At 33.8% G+C, this 18,826-nt stretch overlaps 4 protein-coding genes across 5 annotated transcripts; 2 read left to right on the plus strand and 2 right to left on the minus strand.

The window, feature by feature from the left end:
- Positions 1–456: 456 nt before the first annotated feature.
- LOC129906007 (kelch-like protein 1) lies at positions 457–2,363 on the minus strand. 2 transcript variants are annotated; one of them, XM_055981632.1, is made up of 2 exons: positions 2,000–2,363; positions 457–1,807 (listed from the first exon to the last, which is right to left on the minus strand). In XM_055981632.1, exons 1-2 carry the CDS (start codon positions 2,184–2,186, stop codon positions 474–476), a joined length of 1,521 nt encoding a protein of 506 aa, XP_055837607.1. In that variant the 5' UTR covers positions 2,187–2,363; the 3' UTR covers positions 457–473. The 2 variants fall into 2 exon arrangements, with proteins under 2 accessions (XP_055837607.1, XP_055837606.1); XM_055981631.1 differs by having other exon boundaries at positions 457–2,362.
- A 2,838-nt stretch (positions 2,364–5,201) lies between these two features.
- Positions 5,202–6,974, plus strand: LOC129913988 (kelch-like protein 28). Its single transcript, XM_055993043.1, has one exon. The coding sequence runs from the start codon at positions 5,202–5,204 to the stop codon at positions 6,972–6,974; it is 1,773 nt and encodes a 590-aa protein (XP_055849018.1).
- Positions 6,975–12,752: 5,778 nt separating this feature from the next.
- Positions 12,753–14,441, minus strand: LOC129914154 (kelch-like protein 4). Its single transcript, XM_055993286.1, has one exon. The coding sequence runs from the start codon at positions 14,439–14,441 to the stop codon at positions 12,753–12,755; it is 1,689 nt and encodes a 562-aa protein (XP_055849261.1).
- A 1,816-nt stretch (positions 14,442–16,257) lies between these two features.
- LOC129914225 (kelch-like protein 12) lies at positions 16,258–18,183 on the plus strand (the record flags this gene model as incomplete). The annotated part of the gene is made up of 2 exons (XM_055993410.1): positions 16,258–17,374; positions 17,519–18,183. Coding segments are annotated over exons 1-2 (1,554 nt in total), but the record flags the coding sequence as incomplete, so codon positions are not given.
- Between the last annotated feature and the right edge of the window lie 643 nt (positions 18,184–18,826).

Raw genomic sequence — 18,826 nt, forward strand, 5'->3', positions numbered from 1 at the left:
GTTAAAAATTATAGTTTTCCAGAATATACTATTGAAGTTTAGGTAATGAATGAAAATCGATGATTACTTAAAAATAGAAAACCCCAAAAAGTAAAAAAATATCAATAGTTGAATAGAAGATTGAAAAAAGTTTTATTTTATAAATAACTTCAAAAATACAAAAAATAGTAACATCTTCTCTTCTGTCAATTTCTTATTAGTTATTATAATATAAAAAGCATTTTTGATATTTCTCAGAAAAATCTTACACATAACAAAAAATAGTTTATTTTTTCAAAACAACTTATATTTATACACATCGTTACGTACATATGTATGTATGTTATTAACTCATTAACAATTTAAGCAATTTAATTTAAAATTTGTCACGAGGTTTTCTTTTGGCTTAATAATGTTTGCCCATATTATTATTTTTTTTTTTAAATTAAGTATACAAAACAAATACAAAATAGTTTAACCAAAAAATATAAAATTTAAGTATTAGGATTATAATCAAAAATATCAAAAGTACCAGACCAAGCACTGTTTGATATAGGATTCAAAGTATTCCATTTATCAGTTTCAATATTATACTCGGCAATATTGAGCGAATCGGAGACTATAATTTTATTTTCAAAAACTTTTGTTTTAATAACAGTAGTTGCTTGTAAAAATGGAAGTGGTGCCATTTCACACCAAGAATTGTTAGATAAATTGTACCGTTGAACATTTTTCACATATCCCCCGTTATCAGTATGATGACCACCAAAGACGTACACAAATCCTTCCACAGCTGCAAGACCATAATCTTTTAGTGAATCAACCTTAATACGTTTATAGGTCCATTGATTTAAAGCTGCATTATAAATTTGCAAATAGGCGTTTTTAAAATCAAATATATATAACATTCCATTTTGTCCAACTAATTTATTTTGTTCGTTGAGATTACAATAAGGTGGTTCTATTTCACGCCATGTGCGTGTTGAAAAGTTGTACAAATCTATGGAAATTGAGTTTGTCATGCCAAAGCTATGACGTCCGAAAGCGCATAAATATTCTTTTAAATCCACCAGTTCACAGCGGTATATGCGCATTCTTGGCATTGGTGGAAAATCTGTCCACTTGAAAGTTTTCAAATCTAGACATTCAACGCTCCTTTGAAATTCAAAACCTTTTAACCCACCAACAACAATCAGTTTATCATCAATAACAATATTGGCAAATGAAGATTTTTTATTAGCAAGACAATTTTCTATTTCAATTGACCATGCATTTTTACGCGAGTCAAAGGTTTCAATATTAATTTTTCGATCATCATCTTCATAATAACTACGAACAACTGCAAGTTTATGTGGCCTTATTCTTGGTTTTAGACAAATATTTGCATGATCTTTTGTTCGAGTTTCCGGTGACAAATGCCATTGAAGCCAACTACAAACCAATTCGTAGCTCTCGACAGTCTTACAAACTGAATGTCTATTCTCAACGATAAACTTCGGAGTAAGAACCCAATAACGAACCATTGACAAAAGCTCGAAGACCAAATGTTCGCGATTGACTTTGTCATAATTTATCCATTTAACCATAGATAAAAACACTTCTATTTCGAAGTCTCCATGAGGATTGTCATTGAATAAAAGATCCTTCAATTCGTTTTCATTCAGTGTCATAATTTCTTCCTCCTTGGATATATCCTCAAAGTTAATGTAAGTACATTCGAGTGACTTGGCCTTGAGACTCTTTAAGCTAAGTTCTTTAGCCAAACGGAACCAATACAAACAGTTGCTGTAATCGATGTTGTTCTCAATCAATTCACAGCAACCGTCAGCTAAAGTTTTCAATTTTAAAAACGATGCAGTGCGCAAAAGATTTTCAACAGTTCCCAAACTTAATTCAATCGTACCCGTGTACATGAAGTCAATTACAAGTTTCAATGTTGAAGCTTCGATTTCTTTGAGTTCAACAACGTTATCCTTCGAACCTGTTTGATTCCTACGGAAAAATTGCAAGAAGTACTCACTCAATGCACACAAGACAACTCTATGAGCTTGAAGCTTGGCGCAATCGCTTCCTGCTATTAGCACAGTGTCGAAAAATTCATCTTCTTGATAGAAACTTTGGAGTTTCTCGGAGATAATTGTCGAGTGTTTATCACATTTGAAGATGATCTTCTCATCGACTTTTGGCATTTGATTTATGGATGCCATATCAGAATGCCAAGTTTAAGCAAGTTATTTTTAGGTTCAATTTTTAAAAGAGATTTACCAAGTGCAGAGTTTTTCTGTAAGAAAATCTTTCTCTTTTGTTTTTTGTTAATTCCTTAATTAAAGAAAAATCCTTATTTTGCAAAAATGCAAAGCAAAACAAAATGAAAAGAAAATGTTTTGTGGTTTGTGTACATTAAATTCTTTCTAACGAGAAAACGCTCTGCGGTTAATTGAAGAAAAAGAATCAAGAATGTAAGGGCGTGTGCGTAATTTAAAATTCGTGAAGATCGGTAAATTAATGGTGTTTTCGTTTGGTAAAATAATCAATTTATTTTTTGATTTAAATCTGTCAAAAAAAAAAACAATTTTTGATCTATTCAACTACAATAAAGTAGTCGCAACAACAGTTTTTTGACAGATTTAGATCAAAAAATAAATTGATTTTTTTTACCAAACGAAAACAGTATCAAAATCAGACGTTTGTGGTGGTTTAGCCTTGGTTCTAGTCTTTAGTTTGCCGATCGCGATAGATAAGCTGCTTGGTTCAACTCTAGTTCTTGTATGTACTTTGTCTACTTTAAAATACATGAATCTTAACTACTTCAGCTATAAAAAATAGCGATTTATATGGTTAAAGAGTCTCAAAGACGATTCAAAAAAGTTATACCTGGGACACATTTCTAGTATAGATACTATACTACGCTAAAAACCCTAGTATCCATCCACCATGGTGTACTTTGACACATGTGGTATAACCCCCCTATTCTGGCAAACCTCACAAGTCACAAAAACCTCATAAGGTGATCATAACCATTGTATATATATTTCTATAGTACTATCATGAAGTCGAATTTAGTATTAGTTGATGTCGCCACTTTTTTGAGGTGGCGCTCAGTGTGTTTTTTTCATACAAATTCTGCTTTTTCAAGTCACCACTAGAGTTCCTAAGATCGTTTTACTTCATGATAGTACTATGGAAATATATATACAATGATCATAACTCGATTTTGTGAGGATTTATTTCTCACAAACTTCTTACTAGCGAAAATCCAACTTGTGAGTTGTGACCTCCTTCAGAGCAGATCACAAATTCGAAAGTTTTTGTGACGCGAAAACCTCACAAAATCAAATTCAGCTCACCTTATGAGGTTCTCATAACTTGTGAGGTTTGCCAGAATAGGGCTGTAAATTTATACCATGCTATCTAAACTAGCAGTGTGTACCTAACGGACATTAGTGAAATTATTCTTGACTAGAACCTAGTACGCAGATGGCGCTAAATTTTAGCTCCCAAATAAAATTCTATCCAAAATTTAGTTGAGCTAAAATTTTGCCAGAACGTATATATTTATAGGGTTGCTTCTCACATCGAGATACAGACACAGGTTATTTTTCCAAATAGAGAAACGTTTGGAATTTTTGTTTCAAAATTTGTCGATGCGAGAAGTTCTCGACTATGCCCGTCGTACACTACGTGCACAACTAGTTCAACCAACTTCTTATTCAACTCATCAATTGGATAAGCAATTTTATAACCTCGTACACTAGTGCACAAACTCACGTTCTTCACGTTGAGCAACAAAACTAGATGTAAAATTGAATAAAACGCGTTGGGGGCCTCCTACACCTAGTTGAACTCCATCAATTGTTGAACACCCTCGTACACCTGGTTATCAACTTCATCAATTGTTGGATACCCTCGTACACCTAGTTGACCAACTCATTCAATTGTTGAACAGCCTCGTACACCTGTTGATAAACTTGCTGGATTTTGGGGAAAAAAATCGTTCCTCGAGTTTATCAACTGCGTTCTCGATGTAGTTGCTGAACGAGTTGATAGACGAGTTTATACCCTCGTACACATAATCAAAAATTGCTTGTTGGACAACGCGTTGAATATAATTGGTATCGGTAGCTTTTCAAATATGTAATTTTTCTATATACATATATTTTATTATTCTTTTAGTATTTCCTCTCAAAAATAAATAAAATGCACAACTGGGTCGCACGTACTTGCTCTAATGCTTGGAATAGTAAAAATGATTAAAAAAATGAACTGTTTTAATTCAAATAATTGAACGTTTTTTTTTTTAATTCAAAAAATTATTTTTTTAAACATTAGAATTGCTAAAACGTTTCTGTACAAAAATGTTCATTCACATCGGTGGTGTCGCTTAGGAGAAAACGGTTATATGGCAAATGCCTTTAATACCTGTCCAAAACTTTGATTTGTATGTATTTCAAAAGTACGATAAAAATTGATCAACTCGAAGAACGCACTCAAATTTCTTCGCATCCAAAGCAACGCACAACATATAGTTCCGCAATTACAACAACAAACGCTAAAAAAAATTATGAAGTTGGCCAACGAGTTGGAACAACAATGTGCAACACATTATCGGGAAAATGTTGCTCAACGCGTTCATTGAGGATTTTCAACGAGCAACTCGAGCTCGTACACTACTCGTATACTTGTTGAGAAACTCGTTGAGCAACGTTCTCCAACTCGTTCGTTGAATATAATTGAGGACACCGTACACTAGAGTTGAATGCGTTGATATCGAAATTGATGCGTTGAGAGCTTAGTGTACGACGGGCATAAGTTACAGAACGTAGGCACAGTTCAAGGTAATAAAAATCAAATAATCGTCATTAAAACTGTACATAATTATCTATTTTCTGTCCAAGTTTAGTGAAATTCAATTAAAATAAATTTCTTCAAAATTATAAACTCGCCCTTAAAAATATTTTTTATTTTTAGTTCTTCAAAAAAACACCATGAAAAGAGTAGCGTTGCGTCGTTTGAAATGCAGAAACAAAACACAAATTTTTGTTTTGTTTTCAATTTTCGAATGCAAATAATTATTATACTTTAATTTTTCAATCTAATAATTTTCTGATAAAAAGAACCTCAATTCACGAAGATAAGAATAATTTAAAATCCCTCAGGTTAAACTGTCCTTTTCTGAATTTCTTGACTGTTATATATAAATTATTTAAATTTGCAGATTTAAGATGTCAACCACAAATCAAATACCAAAAAATCATGACAAGATCATCTTCAAATGTGATAAACACTCGACAATTATCTCCGAGAAACTCCAGAGTTTCTATCAAGAAAATGAGTTATTCGACACTGTGATCATAGCAGGAAGCGATCTTGTCAATATCCATGCTCATAGTGTTGTCTTATGTGCATTGAGTGAGTACTTCTTGCAAATATTCCGTAGGACTGAAAGAACTTCGAAAGACAACATTGTTGAACTCAAAGAAATCAATGCTTCCACATTGAAAGTTGTTATTGATTTCATGTATTCGGGTACGATTGAATTAAGTCTCCAGACTGTCGAGGCAGTCTTGCGAACTGCATCATTGCTAAAGTTGAAAACTTTAGTTGATGGTTGTTGTGAATTGATTGAGACAAAAATTGACTCCAGGAACTCTTTGTATTGGTTCCGTTTGGCTAAAGAATTGAGTTTAGACACACTGAAGGACAAGTCACTAGAATGTACTTACATTCACTTTGAGAAAATATCGCGGAAGAAAGAATTTATGATGTTGAATGAAAATGAATTAGAGGATCTTTTATTCAATGACAATCCCCATGGAGACTTCGAAGAGGAAATATTCTTTTCCATGGTGGCCTGGATAAGTTATGACAAACTCAATCGCGAACATTTAGTTTTCGAGCTATTGTCAAAGGTTCGTTTTTGGGTTCTAACACCAAAGTTCATCGTTGAAAACCGAAGGGCAGTTTGCAAAACTGTAGAAAGTTATGAATTGATTTGTAGTTGGCTTCAATGGCATTTGTCGCCAGAAAGTCGTACAAACGATCACTCAAAATGTGCTTTCAAGCCACGTAAGAAGCCTAAACTTGCAGTTGTGAGCAGCTTTTGCTATCGTTCAGTTAAACGGCAAATAAATATAAATACTTTTGACCCAAAAACAAATTTATGGTCGATCAAAATTAAGAGAAGACCTTCTTCTGAAAAGGATAATTTTTCATCAATTGTGGTTGACGGTATGGTAATTATGGTAGGAGGGGAAGATACTAGTGGATGGAAAAACAGGGTAGATTGTTGCTATTTGGATACTTTTCAGCACAGGGTCTTACCATCAATGATAAACACACCCAATCAACGTTGCCAGTTGGTCGATTTAAATGGATATTTGTGTGCTTTTGCTGCCGTTGAAAGCACAAATTCATATTCAATTGAAATATACAATTTTTCAACAAAGAAATGGAGTAATTTACAACCGTTTTATCCTATAAGTATGTTTAGCCAGACAGCTTCCCACAATGGAGTGTTATACATTCTTGATTTTTACAACGGCTTTTTACAAACTTATGATACATCAACAAACAAATGGAATTCTAGAGCGATTAAGAAAGATTCGCTTAAACATTTTGGCCTTGCTGCTGTGGAAGGATTTTTGTACGTTTTCGGTGGTTGTAGTGATAACTATGACCACGAGGAATCGGGTGAAGATGATGAATACGAAGATCAAGACGATGATGAAGGTGATGACGATGAAGTAGACGACAACTGGGAGTATTTAGAAACTGTTCAACGCTACGATCTAACAAATGATTCCTGGTGTGAAATGACATCACTACCTTATATACAAGGTACATCCTTTATTAAAACTAAAGTTCTTGAAGATAAAATAATAGCATCCGATTCCTGCAATATTGCCGAGTACGATATTGACACAGACAAATGGAATATTTTGAGTCCATTATTAGATTCTGGTAATTCCTTTGATATTTATTTGTATTACAGTTGAAAAAAATATTGGTATATTATTATTTATGTACAATTGAATAAAATATTTAAAAATATTGATGCCGTGTAGTTATGGCCTTTCACTAGAAGTTTTATTTTTGGGAGAATGTCTCTTAATCGTAAAATTCCAAGAATATCGTTCTATTTTCATTGAAATTTTGATCCTTTTTGGTTTAGTAAAATAGCACAAACATTTCCCCGAGAATTTTCATTAAAAACTAGGGCTTTATTAATATTGTATTGTATTGATATTTCCAATCGCAAACGTAGAACGTTTTGTTCAAACTTATGTAGCAATGTTCTCACTTTCTTACCTTAGATTTGTAGAAAATAATAACCAGCTCAATTTAAAACAAGAAGAAATTTGTTTATTTCTGTTTAAGAACAATTAGAAGAATGAAAATATTTAAAACATAAAATTCAAAGTACGTATGCAAAGCATACTTTTTTTAAAATTCAATTTGAAAAGTGTTTCTAAAAACACAGTGTAAATGTATCTCCAACACTCCTCCTCATTTACTCAACTAGACCACATCTTTCACGAAGCATCTTGTGTCTTCCAGCTGCCAATGGTTTTGTAAGTAAATCAGCAAGCATTGATTCTGTTGGACAATATTTGCATACTACGTTCTGTTTCTTGATAAAATCTTTTACGAAATGATACCGAGTATCTATATGTTTGGTTCTATTCGAAAAATGTTCTTCTTGTATCAATTTCAAGCAGCTTTGGTTGTCTTCGTATATAGTCGTTGGACCACATACATTCTGCTGCATTTCTATCAACAAACGTCTAATCCATGATGCTTCTTGACACGCCTCTGATAATGCAATGAACTCGGCTTCAGTAGACGAAAGTGCTACGCAAGTTTGTTTACGACATGACCAGCTCACTACACCACCGTTTAGCTTAAATAAGTAGCCACTATTGGATTTTCGGTTGACTCTATCCTCGGCCCAATTCGCATCCGCATAACCGTGAAGAAGTCGATCTTTGTTGTTTCCGGTTTCACTTAGTAACAACTTTACCTTTGATGTGCCCTTGAGATATTTAACTATCCGTTTGAGCTCATTCCAATCGTTTTGTTTGGGTTGACTGACCTTCTGTGCCAAAATCGAAACGCTTGTAGATATGTCAGGTCTTGTGTTCACTGAAACATATAGAAGGCAGCCAATTAGTTTTTGATATTTACCGTTATCCATCAAAACTTCGGAATCATCAATCTGCTTTCCGTAATTTGGGTCCATTGGAACTTTTGAATATTTTGAGTCGGCCAGACCAAAATCGCTTGCTATTTGCTGGATATAGCTTTCTTGATTTAAACTATAGTTACCATTTTTATCTTTGTCAATTTTTAAACCCAAAAAATTCTTAATGTCACCCAAATTCTTCATTATAAACTTTGCTGATAGTATCTTCTCCGTTGAATGAATCAAGTGTTTTGATTTGCTCGCCACAATGATATCATCAACATAAATTAGAATGAAGCACCACTCACCCTTCTCCTCCTTCGAATAGAAACAAGTATCAACGTTGCTTTGAAGAAAATGAGCACCTATGAGAACTGTATGTATTGCCTCGTTCCAAGCTCTTGCTGCTTGTTTCAGCCCATAGATGCTTTTCTTCAACAAACATACCAACTGCTCCTTTCCTTCGACTTCAAAACCTGGTGGCTGCCTCATGTAAATTGTTTCTTTTAAGTCACCATTCAGGAATGCTGTTTTGGCATCCAAGTGTTGAACGACAAACCCTTCTATTGCAGAGATAGACAATAATATTCTAAATGTCGTTATCTTAACAACTGGTGCGTATACTTGATCGTAATCAGTGCCATATTTTTGTGAGAAACCCTGGGCAACTAGACGAGCCTTAAATCGCTTTCCATTGTCATTCGAATTCGTTTTTAATTTGAAAACCCATTTACTACCCACAGCAGTTCGGTCTTTTGGCAACTCACATAACACCCAAGTCCGGTTTTCTTTCAATGACTCCATCTCATCTTTCATAGCATCAAGCCAATGTTCTTTCTGATTGCTAGACATGACCTCCTTCAGGTTCCTTGGTTCCTTATCAGTACATTGTACAACATTTACTTCTTCGATTAGTCTAATCGGTGGAACCCCTTTATTTGATCTTTCAGAACGCCTAATGCTAACATCTGGTGGAATCACATCAATTTCTTGCTGTTCTAGAACTGGAGCCTCTTGTTGATGAGAAGTACTTTGCTCAACATCTTGTTCTATAGTGTCAGGAGGAACATCACTTGATTTCAAATTAAAATCCGTTTCTATCTCCACATATTCTGGCTCACTTTGCTTCTTTTGACTAACCTCAATTGATGCTGTGTTGGATACCCCACTTTCCAGTGTTTCATTGAAATCTACGAACTGAACATCTCGACTTACAACTACTTGCTTATTTGACGGATTGTAGCAGCGATAAGCCTTCGACTGTTCATCATATCCAACAAATATCATTTGGGCAGCAGTTTTGTCTAGCTTTTGTCTCTTTTGAGCTGGAATATGAACGAAACATTTGCAACCAAATATTTTGAAATGTTGAATACCTGGCTTCGAATTATTCCACCCTTCATACGGAGTTACTGCTGCTGCTCTTGTCGGTAAACGATTTTGTATGTAATTAGCAGTTACAACAGCTTCTCCCCAAAACATGTACTGCAAACCAGCATCTAACAACATACAACGAGCCATCTCAATCAGTGTTCGATTCTTGCGTTCTGCAACGCCATTCTGCTCGGGTGTATATGCTGCAGTATATTGAATTTGAATACCTTGACCTTTCAAGTACTGCACTGTTTCGTTAGCCGTATACTCTCCTCCTCGATCTGACCTTATTATTTTTGGTTTCCGCTGGAACTTGTTTTTCACCATTTCCACATATTCCTTTAACTTTGACAAGACTTCTGATTTATGCTTCAGTAGATAAACCATGGTATATCTAGTAAAGTCATCGATAAAGGTTACCATATAACGCTTGCCGCTTGGTGAAACTGTTTGCATTGGCCCGCAAACATCTGAATGTATCAGATCAAGAGGAGCAAAAGTTTTAGTACTTGATTGTTTCGGAAATGGTAATCGGGTTGTCTTGCCTTGCAAACATATCTCACATCGACACTTTATGCCACAATCAACCAATTCAACCCCATCAACTTGTCCGTTTAAAACCATTTCTTTGACAACTTGAGGATCACGATGTCCGCAAACCCTGTGCCAATAGTGAATACAATTGCACTTATGCTCACATGCTGAATACACCTTATTGTATTCCCGTAACTTATAAAGACTTGATTGAAGATCCGCAACAGCAACTTGTCGACCCTTATGCTTGATTTCACATAAATCCTTTTTGAAATCAACGGTAAAACCTTCTTCGGCAAGTTTTCGAACTGACAACAAATTTCCCCCAATTTCTGGAATATACAAAACATTATGTAAAGTTACTGAAGATACTTCACTATTCTGATTGAGAAATTGTATGATTCCACTTCCTCGTCCTTCAGTTTTCACTTCATTGCCATTCGCAACATTTATTTTTTCATGATGTTTCATATTTAGGTCGGTAAAGAAACGCTTGTTGCTTGAAATGTGACATGTAGCTCCAGAGTCAATAATCCAGCCACCCACGTCTTTTGAAACCATGAATAAAAACTCAGGACTCGTTTCAACTTTGTTTGCTTTATGTGCTTGAGACTGATCAACTCTGGATTTACTTGACTTTGACTTCCACTTTTTGTATTGAATGCAATCTTTCTTGAAGTGACCTTTTTCTTTACAGAAGAAACAGTTCTTTTCTCTTTTGTCGCTTATTTTCAGTGCTGATTCTTTGGTTTCTGTACTTGGTTCATTTCGACGACTGAACTCTTCCAACAACTTAGACTGGACTAAATCATAAGTCAAGTCTGCCTCCGGACGTGTCTCGAGTGCAGTAATCAGAGTATCATAGCTTCTTGGCAAGCTACTAAGAAGCATAGCAACTCTCCAAGTTTCAGAAAGCAGTTCTTCACCGATGTCTCGCAATTTATCAAATAACTCCGTCATTTGATTTATGTGATTCTGAACATCAGCACCTTCTTCTAATTTCAAGTTGCAAATCTTGCGCATCAAATGGACCTTATGACTGAGAGTGCACTTTTCATGGTAAGTCTTCAGAGCCAACCAAGCATCTCTTGCGGAAGACGCTCTTCTAATATGAACAAGCTGTCCATCTTCCACCAGCAAACCGATAAGTGCCTTCGCCTGGTTGTTTCCCTTTTCCCATTCTAATTCAGCAGCAACATTTTCCGCAGCAAAAGTTGGCTTCGCTTTATTGACGACATCCCACAGACCTTCTTTTATAAGCAAAAGTTCGAGCTTGAACTTCCATATTGAATAATTTGCATTATTCAATTTAGTCAGATTGAACTTCGTCCCTTCAGCCATTATGAAATCAAATTGCAAATAAACAAAACTTCTGATATTTTAAAAACGTGATTTCTGGGCCAATAACCTGTAGAAAATAATAACCAGCTCAATTTAAAACAAGAAGAAATTTGTTTATTTCTGTTTAAGAACAATTAGAAGAATGAAAATATTTAAAACATAAAATTCAAAGTACGTATGCAAAGCATACTTTTCTAAAATTCAATTTGAAAAGTGTTTCTAAAAACACAGTGTAAATGTATCTCCAACAAGATTACCAGCGCCTTAAGGTTGCGCTAAAATCTCATGTGGATTTGGGCCTCAACCAAAAAACTTCTCCAGTCAGCTCTTTCTTAAAGAGCTTGCTGTTTTCAGTTTCACGCGAAGTTGATTGAGGTCTTCTTCCATTTGCGTGCGCCATCTAAGACGAGGTCTTTCTCTACTGCGGATGTGTTGTCGTGCACGCTGTTTTTCAACTATGCTTCCAAATATGCCTTCTCTTGCTTGCTTGGCATTTCTCTTCCGTTCGTGATTCTTCTAGGAAGAGGAATTTTTTAAAAATCCAAAAGTGTTTTTTGAAAATTTTCTTAAATTTTAATACGCTTTTGTATAAAAAGTTTCCTTGAGATCAGGATGGTCATGTACCTACTAGATATTCAGAAACGTAAAAAAACAGGTAACGTTATTTACAGCTCAAAAATATTGTTTTTTAGTTCAAAAATTCGGTTTTATTTGTAGAATTTCACACGAAAATTTTAATCAAAATCGTTATAGCCCTTTTTGAAAAAAAAAATGTATTTGTTTATTTGCAGGTAAGTTTTGGTCCTAGAAAAATATTTGCAATTTCCCTTCTAGGGAATCACCCAAAACTGTTAATTATGAAGTTTAAAATAAAATCGCTGGAGATAGAGACAAACAGACACACAGGTAGATTAACGAGACCCGCCTGTTTTGCATTTTCCATCATCGTAATGTCATATCTCATTGTTATCTTGATTTCAATTTTTTTGGAGTCCTTAACTTACCTTATATCGCAAGTAAAAGTATGTAGGCACCCAGCAAAGGAATCGAAGTACATACATGCATCTACAATCAAATACAAAAAAAATGAATTTGTTTTTAAATTACATTTATTTTAGTTTAAATAAAATAGTTAGAATTAATGAAAAGCAACGAATATTATTATGAATCAATTTTATTTTTGGGGTACGATAAAAAGGTACATTATAACGGAATAACTGATAAAAACTATAAAATTAAATAAATAAAAAAACATTAAAACAAGATGCAACAACAAGAATTTTTTTTCATTAAACTCAAAAATGTTACTCTTTTTTTCTTTAGGAAGTTCCATAATGGATCCTTACATATAACATATATCAAAAGACCCAAACCAAATACTCTTTGATATAGGACTCATAGTGATCCATTTGTCTGTGTCAATATCATATTCGGCAACATTAAGAGAATCGGAAGCTATAATTATTTTATTTTCTAAGGCCTTGGTTTTAATAAAGCTATTAGCTTGCAAGTATGGAAGTGATGATATTTCACACCAAGAATCGTTTGCTAAATCATAACGTTTAACAGTTGTCACATATTCGCTTTCATCAACACAACGACCGCCAAAGACGTATATAAATCCTTCAACTGCAGCAAGACCAAAATATTTAAATAAGTCTGTCTTAATAGTTCTAGAGGTCCATTTATTTGAAGCCGCATCATAAGTTTGTAAACAGCCGTTTTTAAAATCAAGAATGTATAACATTTCATTATGTGCAGCTATTTGGCACCCTTCGCTTAATTGACAAATCGGTTGTATTTCATACCATTTACGGGTGGAAAAATTGTATATTTCCATCGAAAAGGTTTTCATATATTCACCATCAGCAAAAACACACAAGTATCCTTTTAAATCGACCAACTGGCAACGTTGTTTGGGTGTGTTTATCATTGGTGGCAAATAACTCCACTCAAGAGTGTTCAAATCCAAACATTTTACTGTATTCTTCCAACCAGTACTATCATGTCCCCCAACTGCAATTAATTTACCATCCATCATAATTGTTGAATACATATCTTTTTTAGATCCAAAACGGTTTTCTATTTCAACTGACCAAGAATTTTCTTGCGGATTAAAAGTTTCAATTTGAATGTTTCCATCAACATTGTAAAAGCTTCGAGCAGCTGTGAGTTTAGGTTTTTTCCGTGGTTTCAGATCACATTTTGAGTGATCGTTTGTTCGACTCTCTGGCGACAAATGCCATTGTAGCCAACTACAAATTAGTTCGTAATTCTCGACAGTTTTACAAACTGAATGTCTGTTTTCAACAATAAACTTTGGTGTTAGAACCCAATAACGAATCATTGACAAAAGCTCAAAGACCAAATGTTCTCTCTGGAGTTTATTATAATTTATCCATGCTACCATGGATAAGAAGACTTCCTCTTCGAAGTCTCCATGAGGATTATCGTTGAACAACAAATCCTTTAATTCATTTTCATTCAATATCATAAACTCTTTATCTTTTGATATTTTCTCAAAGTGAATGTAAGTAAATTCAAGCGAACTGGCCTGCAGACCCTTTAACTTAAGTTCTTTAGCCAAACATAACCAATACAAACAGTTGCTGTAATCGATGTTTTCCTCAATCAATTCACAGCAACCATCAACTAAAGTGTTTAACATTAAAAATGATGCAATACGCAAGACTGCCTCGACAGTCTGGAGACTTAATTCAATCGTACCCGAATACATGAAATCAATAACAAGTTTCAATGTGGAAGCATTGATTTCTTTGAGTTCAACAATGTTGTCTTTCGAAGTCCTTTTAGTTCCACGGAAAATTTGCAAGAAGTACTCACTCAATGCACACAGGACAACACTATGAGCATGGATATTGACATGATCGCTTCCTGCAATGATCACAGTGTCGAATAACTCATTTTCTTGATAGAAACTCTGAAGTTTCTCGGAGATAATTGTCGAGTGTTTATCACATTTGAAGATGATCTTGTCATCATTTTTTGGTATTTGATTTGTGGTTGTCATCTTAAATCTGCAAATTTAAATAATTTATTTGACAATCAAGAAAATCAGGAAAGGGCAGTTTAACCTGAGGGACTTTTAATTGTTCCTATCTTCGTAATTTGAGGGTTTTTTTTTATCAGAAAATTATTAGATTGAAAAATTAAAGTATAATAATTATTTGCATTCGAAAATTGAAAACAAAACAAAAATTTGTGTTTTGTTTCTGCATTTCAAACGACACAACGCTACTCTTTTCATGGTGTTTTTTTGAAGAACTAAAAAAATATTTTTAAGGGTGAGTTCTAATAGATTTCTTCTTATTGAATTTTACTAAACTTGGACAGAATAGATGTACATTTTTGGTCACGATTATTTGAGTTTTATTACCTTGAACTGCATATACGTTCTGGCAAAATTTTAGTTCAACTGAATTTTGGATAGAATTTTATTTGGGAGTTAAAATTTAGCGCGATCTACGTACTAGCAGAGATGAGTATTTACTTCATATGTAGCAGATCTACTTCATTAATTTATTTTGATGTATCTGCTACGTAGCAACCTATTTCTACTTCGTTTGACAAATTTTTTCTAAGGAACAAAATTTCATTTAAGATGTGTCGTCTTGTTTCATTTTTTGATAATCGAAAAAGTCATTTAATAAAATGCATTGTTAGTGCACTTTATTTGTGAATTAGCTCACTATAGGCTCTGCAAGAATTTCAAATCTTATAAATCCAAATCAAAGACCCATCCAAGATATCAAATATTTTATGTAACCGCCCAGATCCACATAATGGCTGTGGGTCCGGTCATGCATTTTGCATAAAATAAAGCGGACAGCGGCATTTAAAAAACAATTTTAGGTTATTTTATGGCAGATGGCACATCTTTGCTCATGGAACTAAGACCAAGTTAATCTGACTTCCCTGAATGAAAATAGTTTTGCAATAAAAAACACTTTATAATTTTAAATTAAAAATCATTATAGCAATTAAGGGAATGGCTTTTTGAGAAAAAAGTTCATATTTGTTATGTACGAGTGATACGCTTTCAAGCCATGTAGGCCTCATTTAAATCGGTGCTGGGCTTTTTTTTAATATATTTTTATTTTTGGGCATTCTCCTTTGTTTTATATGTATATTTTTTTTTTCATTATCTGCTACATATTTTCCAAATCTACTTCGTTTTTTTGGGCAATATGTTTCACTTTTCGGGCTTAGCATTCTCATCCCTGCGTACTAGGCTTTATTCAAGAATAATTTCCCTAATGTCCGTTACACACTGCTAGTATAGATACCATGGCATGGTACATATAAATTTATACCACATGTGTCAGAGTACACCATGGTGGATGGATACTAGGGTTTTAAGCGTAGTTTGGTATCTATACTAGAAGTGTGTCCCAGGTATAACTTTTTTGAATCGTCTTTGAGACTCTTTAACCATATAAATCGCTATTTTTTATAGCTGAAGTAGTTAAGATTCATGTATTTTAAAGTAGACAAAGTACATACAAGAACTAGAGTTGAACCACGCAGCTTATCTATCGCAATCGGTGAACTAAAGACTAGAACCAAGGCTAAACCACCACAAACGTCTGATTTTTATGGTGTTTTCTTTTGGTAAAAAAAATCAATTTATTTTTTGATCTAAATCTGTCAAAAAACTGTTGTTGCGACTACTTTATTGTAGTTGAACAGATCAAACATTGTTTTTTTTTACAGATTTAGATCAAAAAATAAATGATTTTTTTACCAAACGAAAATACCATTAATTTACCGATCTTCACGAATTTTAAATTACGCACACGCCCTTACATTCTTGATTCTTTTTCTTCAATTAACCGCAGAGCGTTTTCTCGTTAGAAAGAATTTAATGTACACAAACCACAAAACATTTTCTTTTCATTTTGTTTTGCTTTGCATTTTTGCAAAATAAGCATTTTTCTTTAATTAAGGAATTAACAAAAAACAAAAGAGAAAGATTTTCTTACAGAAAAAACTCTGCACTTGGTAAATCTCTTTTAACAATTGAAAAATAACTTGCTTAAACTTGGCTATCCGATATGGCATCCATAAATCAAATACCAAAAGTCGATGAGAAGATCATCTTCAAATGTGATAAACACTCGACAATTATCTCCGAGAAACTCCAGAGTTTCTATCAAGAAGATGAGTTTTTCGACACTGTGCTAGTAGCAGGAAGCGATTGCGCCAAGCTTCAAGCTCATAGAGTTGTCTTGTGTGCATTGAGTGAGTACTTCTTGCAATTTTTCCGTAGGAATCAAACAGGTTCGAAGGATAATGTTGTTGAACTTAAAGAAATCGAAGCTTCAACATTGAAACTTGTAATTGACTTCATGTATTCGGGTACGATTGAATTAAGTCTCAAAACTGTAGAGGAACTTTTGCGAACTGCATCGTTTCTAAAGTTAAACACTTTAGTTGACGGTTGCTGTGAATTAATTGAGAAAAACATCGATTACAGCAACTGTTTGTATTGGTTCCGTTTGGCTAAAGAACTTAACTTAAAGAGTCTCAAGGCCAAGTCACTCGAATGTACTTACATTAACTTTGAGGATTTATCCAAGGAGGAAGAAATTATGACGCTGCATGAAAACGAATTAAAGGATCTCCTATTCAATGACAATCCTCATGGAGACTTCGAAGAAGAAGTCTTTTTGTCCATGGTTAAATGGATAAATCATGACAAACTCAATCGCGAACATTTGTTCTTTGAGCTTTTGTCAATGGTTCGTTATTGGGTTCTCACTCCAAAATTTATCGTTGAGAATAGACATTCAGTTTGTAAAACTGTCGAGAGCTACGAATTGATTTGTAGTTGGCTTCAATGGCATTTGTCGCCCGAAACTCGAACAAAAGATCATGCTAATATTTGTCTAAAACCAAGAATAAAGCCCAATAAAGTTGCGGTTGTACGCAGTTATTATGAAGGTAATCGAAAAATTAATATTGAAACCTTTGACTCGCTTAAAAATGCATGGTCAATTGAAATAGAAAATTGTCTTCCCAATAAAAAATCTTCGTTTTCTAATATTGTTATTGATGATAAACTGATTGTTGTTGGTGGGTTAAAAGGTTCTAATTGGCAAAACAGCGTAGAGTGTCTAGATTTGAAAACTTTCAAATGGTCAGATTTTCCACCAATGTCAAGGTCGCGCACAACCATCTCCTGTCAACTGGTAGATTTAAAAGGATATTTGTGCGTTTTCGGACAATACTATGACTATTATGGTTCACGTACAGTTTCCATGGAGGTGTACAACTTTTCAACACGCACATGGCGTGAAATACAACCACAACATTATGGTCTCTACGAACAAAATAAAATAGTTGGACAAAATGGAGTGTTATACATATTTGACTTTGAAAACAGCAGGTTGCAAACTTATAATGCAGCTTCAAATCAATGGACCTTTAAAAGTATTAATCATCGTTCACTAATAGATTTTGGTCTTGCTGCTGTGGGAGGTTTTGTGTACGTCTTTGGTGGTCATCATACTGTAAACGGGGGATATGTGAAAAATGTTCAACGATACAATTTATCTAACAATTCTTGGTCTGAAATGGCACCGCTTCCATTCTTACAAACAACTACGGTTATTAAAACCAAAGTTTTTGAAAATAAAATTATAGTCTCCGATTCTATCGATATTGCCGAGTATAATATTGATACTAACAAATGGAATACTTTGAGTCCTATATCAAACAGTGCTTGGACGGGTACTTTTGATATTTTTGATTATAATGCTAATACTTAAATTTTATATTTTGGTTTATTTTGTTTATGTAAAAATAAAAAAATATTAAAATAAAAAAAAAAAAATGGGCAAACAGTATAAGCCCAAAGCAATACCTGCCTCAAGACAAATTTTAAATTCAATCGTTTAAATTGTTAATGAGTTATAATTAAAATATATACCTACCTTTGTCTGTATATTTACATAAATGGATTTTTAAAAAATCATTTTTTGTAATAATATGTGCCATTTTTCTGAGAAAAAAAATTATTATCTCTTTTATAGAATAGATCCTTTTGTTTTACTGAAATAAATTCTTTTATATTATTTTTCTATCTGAAATTTTTTCATTTAACTAATGGTTTGATGGTAATGCTCGAGAAACATGATGTCGAGGAATGAAGTACTTTTTAGATGAAAACGATTTATATTAATAGAGTTCCATTTATAGCGATAGCAAGCATGTGAATCTGCCGGCTGAGAAAGTCCAATAACAGTGCAGTTTTTTTCAAATGATTATGATACCAAAAAAATTACTGTCTCTCTAAAAGCCTACGTGATACCTACCAATACTAATTTATCAAAGTTTAAATGAATCCATCTCTGCCTACTATATGCATTTGAAATACTTGTGAATTTTCACATT

Source organism: Episyrphus balteatus, chromosome 1 (assembly GCF_945859705.1).
Source record: "Episyrphus balteatus chromosome 1, idEpiBalt1.1, whole genome shotgun sequence".
In the NCBI taxonomy this organism is placed as follows: domain Eukaryota; kingdom Metazoa; phylum Arthropoda; class Insecta; order Diptera; family Syrphidae; genus Episyrphus; species Episyrphus balteatus.